Source organism: Phalacrocorax aristotelis, chromosome 5 (assembly GCF_949628215.1).
Source record: "Phalacrocorax aristotelis chromosome 5, bGulAri2.1, whole genome shotgun sequence".
NCBI lineage: Eukaryota > Metazoa > Chordata > Aves > Suliformes > Phalacrocoracidae > Phalacrocorax > Phalacrocorax aristotelis.
The window spans coordinates 15750212-15765583 of NC_134280.1; the positions used below are offsets into that span (position 1 = coordinate 15750212).

The 15372-nt window shown below is 40.8% G+C and overlaps 1 protein-coding gene across 1 annotated transcript in view; it reads left to right on the forward strand.

Annotated features, from left to right (window-relative positions):
• Window positions 1-15372, forward strand: part of CNTNAP5 (contactin associated protein family member 5) — a 297497-nt gene that overhangs the window by 129634 nt on the left and 152491 nt on the right. Inside the window, exons 5-7 of the mRNA XM_075093104.1 lie at window positions 4596-4799; window positions 7086-7270; window positions 10575-10718. Of these exons, the coding sequence (XP_074949205.1) occupies window positions 4596-4799; window positions 7086-7270; window positions 10575-10718 (533 nt within the window). The remainder of the gene's footprint in view (window positions 1-4595; window positions 4800-7085; window positions 7271-10574; window positions 10719-15372) is intronic.

The following is a 15372-nucleotide window of genomic DNA, read 5'->3' on the forward strand; positions in this document are numbered from 1 at the left end:
TTTATAGCTGCATTGAAGATGTTGATCATCTTCCATAACTGATTAACAGCCCAAAATGCATCAGCAGAATCAGGTGTATGTACAGATAACAGACTGGGAAGCCACAGGAGAAACAATGATAGGGTGTGACGTAGGGTGTCTTCTGCTTTTGAGAGCAGAGTTTTTCATTCACAGTTCAGGACTATGATTTCTCATCTCTTTCTGTCATTGCTTCAGGGAATATGATCTGATATTGTGCTTTTTGACTAAATGATATTTTTTCTGGATTTTTTTTCTCTCTCTTTTTTTTTTCTTTTCCTTTTTTTTCTCTACCTTCCTCCATCCTCTCCTTTGTCCCTCTATGAGATACAAAAGAACACATTGCAGAGAACCACTTAATGTCTGATGGTCATTGACCAGTAGTGTTTGTAACCAACTGCGTAAGATAAATACCCAAATGTTTGCTTATGAAAGAGCAGACATAGATTTCATGATAGGGATAAAGCTGCATAGCAGGACAGTCACCTCTGAAGTGCTCATCTACGTTCATCCCTTGGATTGTATGTCTGAGAGAGGTGTGGAAAGGGAAGTCAGATTGTCTTAGACTCACTCAAGTCAGTAAGGCATGACTGGCCAGGAGACATACCTGTTCAGACCAGGAACAGTCCTTCTCCCTCCTGCAGGGAGTTAAAGCTTCTGTCCATTGATGCAAGTGCAAGACCAGAAGTTCCTGTCTCAAATTGCAACTGTTCCTAGGGAATGTTTTTGTATTTTTGAATAACTTTGCCAAGTGTTTCCTTTTCACAAAATCACCAAAAGGACCATCTTTGTAATTATGAAGGTATATCCTCTCTGCTGCCAGGAGCAGATTGCTGCACAAGTAAACTCCATGCTCACATGTTGCTCCTATCCTAGCTCCTCTCAGCACAGCTGGTCCCACAGGTTAAGCCCTGTGGTCGCATGCTCCCTTTTTACAAAAAACAAAAACAAAACCAAAACTGAGTTAACATAGTAATCCACCTTCAACTAACTGCCTGTGTTTCTACCCACCCCCAAGTGACTAATGTTTGGATCTGTGTTGGGAAAGGAAATTCAAATGGAATGACATAACCAGCACCCCTAGGGCCAGAATGCCTGCTGAATTTCAGAAAAGATTGATGAATTATTTCTATTTTATGGGAATTTCTTAATCTGTGAGCAAGACTGTGTATGTACTCCTGCCCCCTGTACTTGGCACTGGTCTTCAGTTTTGGCCCCTCACTACAAGACAGACACTGAGGTGCTGGAACATGGCCAAAGAAGGACAACAAAGCTGGTGAAGAGTCTGGAGAACAAGTCTTATGAGGAGCAACTAAGGAAATGGGCATTGTTTAGTCTGGAGAAGAGGAGGCTGAGGGGAGACCTTATAGCTCTCTACAAGTAACCTGAAAGGAGGCTGTAGCGAGGTGGGTGTTACTTCTCCCCAGTAACAAGCAATAGGGCAAGAGGAAATGGCCTCAAGTTGTGTCAGGGGAAGTTTAGATTGGATATTAGAAAAATGTTCTTCACCAAGAGGGTTGTCAAGCACTGGAAGAGGCTGCCCAGAGAGTGGGTAGAGTCACCATCCCTGGAGGTATTTAAAAGATCCGTAGATGTGGCACTTAGGGACGTGGTTTAGTGGTGGACTTGGCAGTGCTAGGTTTATGGTTGGATTTGATTATCTTAAAGGTCTTTTCCAACCTAAATAATTCTGTGATTCTGCATGTGTTTACAGCAGAGGCATCTGTTTGAATTGTTGGAGAGTAATGTGAAAGAAGCATCTTTTACCTGATCTCACTTTTGGTGAGTTTTGTAGCCTTGTTAGTGAGGACAGTGTAGAAAAGTACCCAGACGGAGTAAAGCCTGCCATCAGGGAACATAAGTAAACCAGCAGGCAGTGCAGAATGAAACTTCATGTTGTGTTTTAGTTTGTTATTCCTACAGGTTTCTGAGACTTAAAACATTTCTGATCCTTGTTCTCTTACTGCAGGTGGTTTATGGACATAGATGGACTAAATAAACACTAAGCAAACAAGCAGGTTTTCTGGAATGATTATTAAAATTGTGCTGTATCTTTCAATTTTTATCAGGAAGCCAACGATTTGTTGTCATGCAAACTGCCACTAATGACTTTTGGCTGCCAGTGTTAACATTTATTTGACATATTCCCATTTCGTTGAGGGTTATTTATTGGCCAGTGTACTCACAACCGATAATTAGCGAAACAGAACTTTTCAGAAATAGGTTTTCCTTTGTGTTATACTGTGTAAATGTCAGTGGTAGAGCTCTTCAAGAAACTGTGTGTTATTCTGTGGCTTAGTCGAGAGTTAAGGACAAGGACTGAAGTGTGAATTCAGACTGTTTGAAGGCTTGGATCTTAAGAATAAGGAAAAAGAGCTGCTATTGGGGCAACATTGAGTCAGTACTCTTTTACAATATCTTTGGTTTTGATATCTAGGAGGAAGGAGAATAAACTTTAACGTGCAAAATGCACTGGAAGTCAGAGACTGTAACTTCTTTATAATCTATTTCCTAATTCCTGCCTGTGTTAAAATGAAACTGTTTTTGATACACTTGCAATTTACTTTAAACAAATTGAAGTATTTAATGTAGCTAGGGGAAATTCATAAGAACTAAACTATGAATTTGATTCCCTTTACAGGAGCTGGCAGTCAAGGTGTCAATAGAGAGAAATCGGCAATTCTGAAGGAGCTGTTTCTGAACACCTAATTCAGAAGTAAAAAAGAGTAAAAGCAGATGGCGTGAATACTTTTGTATTCATGATACTTCCTAAACTAGCAACTGTTCCACATCTGATGCTAAACAGCATGTTATAATTGTGACATCACAGATACGAAGTCGATCTTAGTTTATTCTGGAGCAAATTTTTCCCAGGGTTGAATTACTTTGTAGTTTTATTCTTATAAGAAATAATCAGTTGCATTCTGATTTGGAACAAAATCAGTTTTGGAGTGACAGAATTTTGCATCAAATTTAAATTTTGAGCTCCCTGCAAGTTTCTAAGCGTGCCATCAAACTTCTGTACAGACTGTCTTCCTGACAGAAGTTAGTGATGGTAGTTTCCATGGTAACAAATCATTAAAGGCTTTATTTTCTGAGCTTATAATAGTTTTTAACTGTAAATCTCTAAGTCTTGGTCCAGTTTAAAAAAAGAAAAAAAAGGAGGGGAAAACCCCCACCCAACTCCTATTATTTCTGTTTTTAAAGAGGAGCAAATGAAACTACCGTTAATGCTCAGAAAGATAGACTAACTCTTAAGGGAGTCTAGGTGACTTAAATCACCAACTTTAATCACAATGCAGTTGCTGACTTGGAAGTCTTGATTGTTTTGTGTATGGACCTTTCAGATATTTTTCAAAAGAAAATGTGAAGCTGATAGCTTTGGATTATCATTAAAACATGGTTTGCAAACAAAGATAGTCTATGCTCTTTCTTACTGGTCAGTATGAAGATACTCTGTCTTTATGCATGTATCCTAGTATGTAGCTTAGTAAACCCTTGTTCAGATTCTTCGTTGTCTGGTGTTCTTAATTTTTAATATTTTTTCTTAACAACAGGAAATAGCAATTGACAGATTTATTATTTACAGGTAGTTCCTTTATCCATAATTTGTGCCGAATTGCATTTGGACAGAAATTGGAATTGAATTTATACATGTCAGTCACGTGCTTGAATTAAATGTATTAGTTAAAAGTATTTAAAGCTACCTGAAATATTCTGGTTTTTTATATATATATGTATATAATATATATATTTTAAAGTTTATTAAAAATACATTTTGCTTAAAATACCACTTTATAAAGCAAAAAGAGTACTGCAGGCTGCTGCTGCCAAAGGAAATACTAATTGCAATTGAAGAATTGAAAACTGCTTTCCCATCACAGTGATTGGGTTTTAGAGGCTGGCTGAAGGGGAAAATATGTTTCTAATAGGATTTTCAAAGGTGTATAATCAGTTTAGATGCCCAATTCCCATGAAATCCCTTCAAAAGCTTTTTGAATTGATATTTCACTATTCCTGCCAGCCTAGTCAATTTGCATGCAGAAACATGGTTGATAAATGCCCGTCACAAACAAGCAACCAACCCTCAGAGGCTAAGATGATGCTTATTTGGATGCAAAGGTGGATAGAGGCATGGCCGACATGCAGAAACAGCTCAGCAGATGCTTGTGAAGCTACAAAAAGTGGAGTGAGAACTGAAGTGTTCAAAGTAATGAATAAAACCCTGGGTGTGTTTGAGACAAACAGCAAATGTGACAAGGGATGTTCTGGAGATTTGAATTTGATGGGAAGTACCTGTTTGATTCTAAAAAGTTGAGTGAGAAAAGAGTCTTGCATGAGAGAGGGGAGGACAAATGCAGAGGAGTTCTGGTTTTAACCTAGTGTTCCCTTTCCCCAGACAGAGGGAAAGGATTGGAAATGGGTGAAATGTGGTTGCCGAGATGCCACGCACATCCTGTGGATGTATGCTTCCGAGAATACCAGGTTCCAAGTGATATTTGAAAAGGCCCTGAAAAAATACAGTCCCTTTCCTGATGCCGCTTCTCTTCTTCATTTTGCCATCTTCTTTCTCCCAGAGTCAGACATTGCAGACTTCGATGGCAGAAGTTCACTTCTCTACAGGTTCAATCAGAAGCTTATGAGCACATTCAAAGATGTGGTTTCCTTGAAGTTCAAGAGCATGCAGGGGGATGGAGTGTTATTCCATGGAGAAGGACAGCGTGGAGACTACATTACCTTGGAACTGCAGAAAGGGAAGCTCTCCTTGCACATCAACCTCGGTAAGGGTAATTAGGTTTATTGGTTCACGTATTACTGTAACAAGGATTGTCTTGGTTTGCTTTTATAAATCGATTGTTTATATTAGGCAATATGTATTATTTTTATGATTAGCATTCCCAAGAAGTTTGGTTTGGAGTACAAAAGGTTTATTTTTGGTTTGTGTCTTATTTTTTCCATTCTGTGATTAGAACTGAGATTAAAATACAGAATTTAAATGAAAACATTCCAGTCAAAACATTGTGCACACTGGTATTGCTTTGCTTCTGGAGATGGTTTCAGCTGAAAACTGTGAATATCTGGAAAGCCATCACTGTGTGATCATGTTGGATCAGAGGGACAGATGAAAGGCTATCTTAATCTCGTTCTGTAGAAGGATATTTGCTTTTTCCTCGTGAAGACAGTTAAGGACTTAAATTATGGAAGGAGCTACTGTAGTAGGAGTGATCATACCCCCTCTCCTAGCCTCCTTGCAAAATCTTCATTAGCTTCATCTGAGGGTGACCCATGGTACTGGCCTGAGCAGTCCCTGCTGACTTGCTTTCTCAAACTGAAAGGTTTGAGTTCAACAGAAGTTTCCATGCCTGCATTGTTATACTTTGGTTAGCACAGGAGCTGCACTTACCCTGGTTGGGTATTGAACTTGGTCTGAAAGCCTCAGTGGCCCACCCAGATGGAAAGCTGAAACAAAACCCCTCCCACTGTTAACCATGAGGGTGTGGACAAGGAGTCCAAGTTTTTCACTGCCACTCTCAATCTTAATAACTTTGATGAATCTGAGCCATTTGCAGTTCGTGTACATAGTGCTTAGACTTCCAAGGCTGGTTTTAATAAAAATTACTAGATGCTACATCTCCCATGTATGGTATTGGCAGGGACAGATCTCACACTAGCAGTTCCAGGACACCTTAAGAAGTTTGTCTAGAGCAGATGAAGCAAGCAATGGTGCAGTATCTCAGTCCCCTGTTTATGACTTGGGGAATTAAAAGAAATCATAAACTAGTGGGAGCAAACTGGAGGTAGTAAAACAGAATTAATAGATAATTCTTTCTGCATTTTTCTCCTTGTACTTAATTAGGTTTGTTTTAAATGTCAGTAACAATTTTCCACAGCTCTTGGATTTTGTTTTTACATAAGGTCATTAATTGTTTAGTCTCCAACTAGTATTTTCTTTTTCTTTCCTTCTTTTTGTTTCTTCAGTTCATCAAAATGTAAAAATGATAATGCATCATTTTTCTCATTTGGTATTTGGATGTTGCTTAGACCAAGTAGCTACCTCCCAAGCCTCTGAATGTGGGATTCTTTGACTCCGTTGATTTGGCCTCCTCTTACAAATGTTTCATACTAGGATAAGAACATAGTATAGTTAAATATATTATGTTACTTCTTCTAGAGTAGATGCTGTTGTGAATACATAGTCTTGAGATAAGATGGGTTTTTTTTGTTTCAGCAGTAGCCCCAAATGTACATATTTTAGCCATTTCAAGTCCTCTGACATTCATATGTTATAAGCAAGGGTTCTGATGTCTGCTTTTGAATCTGCTTGCATCTTGCCTGACAGTTTTGGAGCATGTGTTCTCTCCATTCTGCTGGAATATAAAAAAGGACACATACTCCCTTTCAATGAGAGGCTCTGAAGTGTTCAGACATACAGCCAGCTGGAAAACAGGAGAGTGCTTGAAATCACCAGGGTTAGGGCCTAAATATTTTTATGACTCTTGATCTAAACTTTTGGAGATCTAGGCCAGGTTTAAGAATCTTTTTGAGCTGAACAAAACACTTGTGTTCATGTTCCTTCACTGGCTTGTGGCTTTTTTTCCCTGAAAATGGACAGGTACAATTTTCTTGTTTAAGTACAAAAACCACATAGTTGGAACTGAAGTGTCAGGAGTGGTCTGTTAATGTGAATAGGCAGGAGATCTTTGGTCCAACCTGAAGGGAGCTCTTAAAACACCAGGGCCTCAAATTCACAGCAGAACCAAGGGCGCAGCCAGAGCATCGATCCCCTGCATGCTGCAATGTGTGGGTGCAGCATCGGGAAAACCACGCCGTGTATCACGAATTTCAGGCGAAAAAAAATGTGTCTATGTGTGCATGTATGTATACACACATATATGAATAAAAGGCCCAAAGAATCCAAGGAAAGCTTTGAAAAGGGTCTATTTGTGATGGGCAGAGCTCCAGTTTGCATCTAGGAGTGCTGCTCTTTGCTTCCCCTTGAGTCCCCATGCTTCAGTTAAGAGCGTGGAGGTAACTCTATTGTCTTCTGCCTGTCTCTACCCTTCCAGGGGACTCCAACCTGCACTTCAGTAACAGCCACATGTCCGTCACCCTGGGCAGCCTCCTGGATGACCAGCACTGGCACTCGGTTCTCATAGAGCGCTTCAACAAGCAAGTGAACTTCACGGTGGACAAGCACACCCAGCATTTCCGAACGAAGGGGGATTCAGATCACTTGGATATTGATTATGAGGTGTGTGAAGCCCTTTAAGGTTATACCCTGGAACATGAGGCAGAATTGGTATAAAAAGAACACAATGGAAAACCACCACTCTATGAACTGTTTATTTAGTATTTCCTTCCCAGAAAGCTCCTTTAATAGTTAACAAACATAGACTAAGTCAGTGTAACTCTGTATACAACGGTCTCAGAAAATGGCCTGTCTCTGGGCAAATATGCATTGGATTATGCTTACACTTCAAAGTATGGCAGACTTAGAGCTAAACTAAAAGGTATAGCATGGGTTCTAGTCAAACCTTCAGGGAGCAACTGTGCTTAGCTGTAGGGAGAGGTGTTTTGTCATCATCCCCTTTATGATTTTAATGGGGTCATTGTGCATCATCTCTGTGTCTGATGATATGGCCATGGAGATACCAGCTCTGAGTTATGCCCCTATCCAACAACCACTTGTTCAGATTACAGCTCTCCACATAGAGATGAACAGGTGAAGACCATTGTCTTCCCACTAGGAATGGAAGACCCTGAGCATGACTGTCAAGGCAACTAGCTCTGAGTAACTCCCTTCACCTCTGGGGTTGTGATGCAAAGCATTGCGGTCTAGGGAGCCAGAGCAGCTTTAGCAAATGAAGGACTGAGCAGAGGAAACATCCTGCCTGTCTAGAAAACCTGAGGCTGGTGTGCTCCCCTGTGATGAGGCCAATGTGTGTCAGAGTGCAGTTTATATCACTCCAGCAGTTCAGTGCTTGTAGCTGATAGTCAGTGAAAAATACCTTAAAAAAATTTTATATCATCATATCTATATGCAAGGCAGTTCCTCATCTGTTCACCTCCCCAATGCACACATGTGTGCAAATTACCCATGTTTGTTTTTATCCCCACACGCTTGTCTACTGAGCCTTGCTAGCCCACAGGTGCAGGGTCATGCTTGCACAGTCAGAGCCATCACCCTGTCTGGATGCACTGAGCTGTCATGGTTCATTGCTTAAGAGACCACAAGTTTCCCCTCTGCATTTTGGATTCATTTCTCTGGAAAAGATTAATTCCTAGCACACCCGAGGGACAAAAGCAAATGGCTCGGCACTGGCACGTGCCTGCTCTCTGCTCCTCTCATGTTCCAGCTGAAATTCCCTTCTTTGCATTTCCCAAAGCAGGGTGGAGAGAGTAGTACCTGTCCCCTGGCACTGCTGTACTGAATCACAAGCACATTTAGTAGGGACAGCCATTTTGAGCAGTGAGATTATGGAACAGCTTCAGACTGAACTAGCAAGGGCCAAAGCTGTAACTACTTTTAAGATGGACTTGAGAAAAGCCAAATGATTGAGTCATCAGCTTTCCTAATTTCAAAGTAATAAAATTCCTTGCTCCTGCTACAAGGTTGATGCAGCCAATCAGGGAAAACTCAAGGTTCAATGTAATTTGCTGAACATTTTTCCAGGTGTTCCAAAACAGGGAGTATGGCAGAGAAGATCTTCAGCTGGTGTAGATCAGTGTCATCACTGACCTCTCTGGCGCTCAGTCCTGGCCCCTGGTGCTTGGTTTTCCACAGAATGTGTTTTCTTTCCGTTTGCACTGAGACAATCTTACAGTTGAACATTGCAGCAATACAGTCTACTGAAGGTTTCTCTCAGCACACTTCAGGGATTAAAGGCCTTACTGAGGGTAATAAACCCATTAGTTTGGTAATTAAAATTATTACCAATCACAAAGGAAACTGTTTTCTTAATAATGCAGTGGTATAATTGATAATGATTTTTCTTCTGGTTTTGAAACCCAGTACAGCATCCCTGAGCAGGAGACTTAAAGACTAGAACATGAAAGAAGGAAAGCCTGGTGTTTTAAGGAAGAACTAATGATTCTTACTGGAAAAAAACCAACCCCATTGCTACCACATAAGCCCTCATGCCGATAACAAACCTGCAAGTGGTGTGAAGTAGCAGTCTGTTCACTCTTTATTTCTCTGAAGTGATCAGTTAATACAACTGAGGTGCAAGTTCATTAAGGACTTGTTTTCAAATAAGTGCTTTCAAGGTTATCCTGGGGGAGCTTTCATTTGCCTATGTATCCCGGCTTGTTAGGTGTAGTGGGAAGAAAAGAACCCCCAAATTTCTCTTCATTTTTGTAATAATGAGCTGAGGTGAGCTGTTAGGAGTTGCGACAGAGGAATAAGGCTGACGAGGTTCCAGCAGCCGTCAGCGTGTAAGCAGTTCTGCACAGCAGTGCATGCCCTTGCTGCAGTGGATGCAGCAGGATTGCAGCACAGCTCCTGATGTGCTGGAAGCGCTGTGAAGTGTGGTGGCTGCAGAATCCCCGCCTGCATTATATCACTTATGGTGCTGCTGGTTGTGATGGGAAAAATGAATAAAAACCCACTGGTACCACCAGTAAGACTTTGCCAAAAAGGCCAGTGGAGCTGATTACAAATGAGCTGTGTCACTGGGAAATGAAAATAGGATTATCAGAAGTTTATTGGGCTGTGGGTTTTGTTCCCCCTCACCCCTTTCTTTTCTTAGGAATCTAAAGTAATTATGCTTCAAGGATTTTGGAAGCTTTATTATCTTAGGGTCTTTGTCCTCTAAGGGCTTTCAGCCCTCCAGTTAAGTGATGAGTTGTATCTGCACAATAACATCTTCCAGTACTCAGACAACAGCACAGCAGAAGTTTTGTTTAAATGTGTAACCTGCAGGACTTCTCCATTACACTATTTAGTCCCAAAAAACACGTGTGAGTATTGTAAAAACCAAACCACAGCAAAATTTAGAGAAAATGATTGCAAGGTGCAAATGAGGTAGTTTGTGTGTGTGACACTACCCTCCACTGGCTGAAACCAGAACTGTACGGATACATGCTTGGTGGAAAAGGGTGACTCCAACTCACAGGCAAACCCGGTGCTCTGTGGGCACGACGAGTTTATTGCCCCATTGCTCAGCGGTTCCCGGCCACTGTGGTCTGCTGCTGGGTGGCAGCCTCCAGGCCAGCGGAGGCTGTGGGCTGAAGACCATTTGAACGTTACTTTGTACATTGGATGTTCCTGGGTGGGGGGTGGTGGTACTAGGTTGGTGAAGCGGTTTGTTATGGCATCTAAAAGCTGTTTCCAAATTACAGTGAGCTGTCTGCAGCAGCAGTGTTTCTCTAACAGCTGTAATGTCATGCAGCCTTTAATTCCTCTGTTGGGCAGCCAGGCCCTGCTTCATTCTCCGAGATGATGCTGTTAATGTGACTTGGTTCTTAGATAATATCCCGGCTGTCTGTATGGAGTGGGGCTCTGCCCTCTTGCTTTTGGGGTGATAACTAAAAGCTGTTCTTATTCTTTCCAAAAGCTCAGTTTTGGAGGGATTCCTGTCCCGGGGAAACCAGGAACATTTCAGAGGAAAAACTTCCATGGGTGCATTGAGAACCTTTATTACAATGGAGTCAATATAATTGACCTGGCAAAAAGGCGCAAACCTCAGATCTATACTGTGGTAAGAGATTGTAATGCATGCTTTCCTTCTTTGCTTCCATGTTGTTAGTGCTGCCAGCTGCACTGAATGAGTGGAGTTCAGATTTAGATAGCTTTGGGCATAATTAGCTTGTTAAATTATATTGTGGAGGCTAACACCAGCCAGGGTTGACTGCTGTGGTGAGACTTATTGAAAGACACGTGTGGAAATTAATACATTTCTCTGACTTTCCAGGTGTATTAGAATTTGTTTGGAGAAACTTTTAAATTCCTTTTCCAAGGTTAAAATGTGTCTTTTTGATGGAATGACAGAATTCATAGAGACTTTTTTTTTTTCTGGTTAACTCAGATAAAATCTTATTTTCTGAACCATTCTCCATCACTGTTGTGGAATACAGTAATAGCAAAATTTTATTCTGCTATTTGAGTTGGTATCACAGAGAAGAAGAAATATTTCTTTTATTGTTGGAAATATTTTTCTTTGTGCTGTCCCTTATTATTCAGTGTATGGGCAGTTCTGAGAACCATTGACTTGGTACTAGTGTCTCTAAATGTGGGACGTAGCAAAAGGAGCTACAGTCATATCCAGCCTGCTAACATAAAACATAAATGTAACTTCACACTTCATAATGTCCAAAATTACCGCTATATTTAAATATATCATAAGCAAAATAAAGAGCATTTTATTATGTAAGAAGAAGGAACAGTATGCTCCCATGCAGCCTTGACAAATTGTAAATAATTCAGCTCTTTGTTTAGCTTGTGCCTCACTCCTGCACCATGCTTTGATATATGCCTTTTGGCTAATACCGTGTCTTTGGAGAATGTGGAGGTGAAACTGCTTCTGGCTCTCATGGCATCTTCTAGTTTGTAGTAATGCGTATCAACAGACTGAAGCTATAACAAAGCCGGCCAGAAAACCAGAGTCGTCCTTTCTTTCCTTACTTTCCCTGCCTAGGGCGAGGCTGAATACACAGGGAAATGGAAAATGGAAAGGTGATGGGTCAGAAGTCCTGCATTGTGTTGTTGGCAGTCAAGACTGCCTCCAGGATGCTCCCCTAGCCTGGGACTGAGAGACTTTGCTTTAATAACCTCAAGTTTGATTGCTCTGACTCAGGACTCTGAGGCACAAATCTCATGAACTGTGTTAAATTGCTCTTCCCCTCAGCTTACTTTCTAAGGGGAGAGAAGAACCCTGGTCTGCTTCTTAGGTCATTAAACAGCTGGTTGTTTTGCCAGCTGTGTAATGGGAAGGCCTTCCTAAAGGGGAAAAGAAAAACTTTGTAATGCACTTTTCCTCTGAAGGGTATTGTTTGGGTATAACGCGGCCCCAGGCAACGAAACTCTGTTATGACAGTACTGGATTCAGCCAGTGCTAGATTGAAGGTCTAGGAGTCCTGCTCCTTTCATCAATTTAAGGTAGCAGGGATGTGCCCCCATCTTTCAATATCCCTCACAGAAGTGATGATTTTAAAGCAATAGTTTTCAAAGGCTGGCTGATGTACTGCATTTTGCAAGATTTATGAGCTGCTATGTGCTGTGACTGTGTCACTTGTGTATGCAAAGTGCATGGAAAGGTTGCCACGCTCACAGCACCCCATAATCTTAGATGAACATGCTTCTGTAGGAAACAGCCCCTGTAAATCTGTTGTTTTCCAACATCCTTTCCATCACGGCTATTTATCTCCTCTAGCAACTCTCAGTAACTTCCAGCTTTCACAGGTTGATCTCCCTCTTCCATCTTCCTGCTCTTCCCCACTCCTTAGCAATATACTTACTCAAAATAATTTGTTCTTGCTAAATGTAGTCTTTTGCCTGCCAGATTTCCTCTGCACTAAATGTTTTTTACTCAAAGTTCATCAAGGTTTTCGCGCAAAAATCCACATCTCCAGGGAGCTGCAAGCTTCTCTGCTTCGTGTCTTTGTAGTTGCTAAGGTTGGCTGGAGTGGAAATGTGAGGAATGGAACAGTGCAGAAGAATAATTAAATATAACAGGGCCTTAGAATCCCTTCTTCCAACCAGTGTTTTGTATTTGTGTTTCCTCCCCACAAGCTGGAGATCACCAGTCACGGTTCTGCGTTGTTAGACCCTAAAACACCTTTGTTTCCTAACAAAAGATATTTGAGGACAAACTGGCCGGTTTGGGATTCGAAAGACACTAGTGCTCAGACACACTAGGTTTTGCCTCCAAAACAGAGGCAGACTTCAACACTCAGTCTCTGCTTCATTCTCTGTGCCTTTGTGAATGTTGACACAGTTGGTGAGCCAAACTTGTGAGTTTTCATACCCATCAGCTTTGGGTTTTTTTACTGTTGACATCTTTCACACAAGCAGGAGAATGATACATCAGCTTTGGAGATATAGATTTCCTCTTACAAAGTAGTTCCTCATCCATATAAACAATGGTCCCAAATCAGCTGCATTTAAAGTCAGAGGAAGAAACTACAGGTTGTCAATAACAGAGTACTGTACTATGTATCGTACTCTTGGGTGGTGGCTGTGATTATCATTCTGCCTGTTCTTTTCTGTAACTCATTTGCAGTTCTCAGACTTGCAATAAATACCCTTGAGAAGACATCTCAAGATAACGAAGCAGCCTGTCTCTTTGAACTGGAACTTGCCTTCAGAATTCCATTTTTATACTGCCTGATACTTAACCTCTCTACGTGGTAGCCCTATCTATTTGGGCAGGCTATCTGTCTTCTCTCTGGGGTTTCTTCTGTCCCTTATGGCATGTTGTGGATTTTTTTTGTTGTGGTTTTTATTTCTCACCTAGGTCAGTGAGTGTGGAGAAATGATAGGGGATCTTTTTATTTGCTCTCTGAAGTGATTACTGTTTTTAATTGCAAGAGTTTATGAGAAGTCAAATTTCTGTAATTACCACTGTCGTGGTTGTAGGGATGGACCCTTGGGAAGCCTCAGAAAATGCTTTAAAATAATGATCTGAAGATCTGCCCTGTTCACTAGCTGTCTTCTCAGCACAGAGGAAATGCAGACTGCCCATTATGAGAAGTTGTACAGCAGTTACTTGTGCTTCCTGGGCAAGTAGTAAGGGGCAGGAAAGCATGCTAGTAGGAGCCACGTTTACAAGAAGCAGAAGGGAAACTGTCCTTCATAGAAGGATATTTGACCTGGTGACATCTGGGATGGAGAAGTCCTCACTGAAGAATTTTTTGCTTGTTAAGAGTGTATGTAGATGCAGGAGGAGATGGGACAAGTTCTAGGAAACGACATCCACTGAGAATTGCTAAGTACATCTGGCTGAGGGAGTAGTTAAGAGAAAAATAGCTATAGCATCCTGAAAATAGTTATAGTATCCTGGCCACCAGTGGTTACCTACTGCTAGATACAGGCTGCACCTTAAGAAACTGCTGTAATGTGACCTGTGGCCTAGGTCTTAAGTCTTCTCATGTGTCACTGATTTGTGATGCCAAAATGAGAAGCTGTCTAGCTGAAGAAGAGAAATGAAGAGGTCATGAAAAGATGCTGTGTTTGATCTGCTCAATGTTTCACCCTAGGTACTCACTGAAATTGAGGGAAACCCTATTCCCCTTTCCCTTCCGTTACCTTCGGCTAATAGGAATTGGAGTTGTATTTTTACTTAGCAGAGCAAATCCTGCACTGACTTGAAAGGAGTGCAGGATGTTTGGAAGGCAGAAATTATCAGCCCTCAGATATGCTTGAATTTTTGTGTCGGCCTGCCATGTTGAATCTGGGAGTGACAATTCAGCACAGCAAGGGATGTGGTGACATGTAAATGTATCACTGCAGTGCCTCGGGGAAATAACCAATTGCCAGCATCAAAGAACAAGGAAAGATACCTAGTGACAGGAGAATGTAAACTAATAATTCATTCCCTTTATAGAGAATCCAGACATGCTATTTTATTAGGCTGATTTGAGATATGTTCATCTTGAGAAGAATTTACTTGTCTACGCATGTCTCGTTCTACCAAAATGCTGTTGCAAGTGTTGATATATCTGTGAATATCAGGCTGGTGATTTGTGAAGGCCCCTACTAGGGTTCGGAGAACCAGGAGTTAGAGATATATATTTTTTTATTTTATATTTATTTTTCATTAATTTTTGCACTGCATTCAGACTATAGGAATCATAAATAAATGTTGGAACCATTTAGTGACATTTTTCACGACTTCCTATAGGACTAAGTTGAATGTATTTTAAAAAAAAAGTTTTATGCAATTATTTAATGAAAGTGTGAGTCACACACACATTAAAAAGAGAACTGAATTCACTGTTCTTAGCTAAGGTGAGTGAAATCAGATTCCAGAAATATTTGGTTCCTGTAAAGATAGCTTTTTGTGGTTTCCACTATATTCCTGTCTGCTCTCTGGGTCTTCAGATGAGTCTCCTTCACATCCTACCTACAGTATGGAATTAGTAAGAAAGTCTATATAAATAGCATTCATTTTAACATCCCATTTTATTGTTGCTGAATGGTATAACAGGACTGTTTTGAATGAAATTAAGTGTGTCACCTCAATCAAGGTCTTGAAATAGTCTATTTAAAAGACAATTTTCCCATTGATTTCAGTTGGCTTTGTCTACAATTCTAAAGACTTTCAGTCGGTAAATATTTAATCCAGCATGCAGCTGCAATAATAAACTCTCCTTTTCTTGATATAAAAGCTTATTTGCACTAGCATATTTGACAAC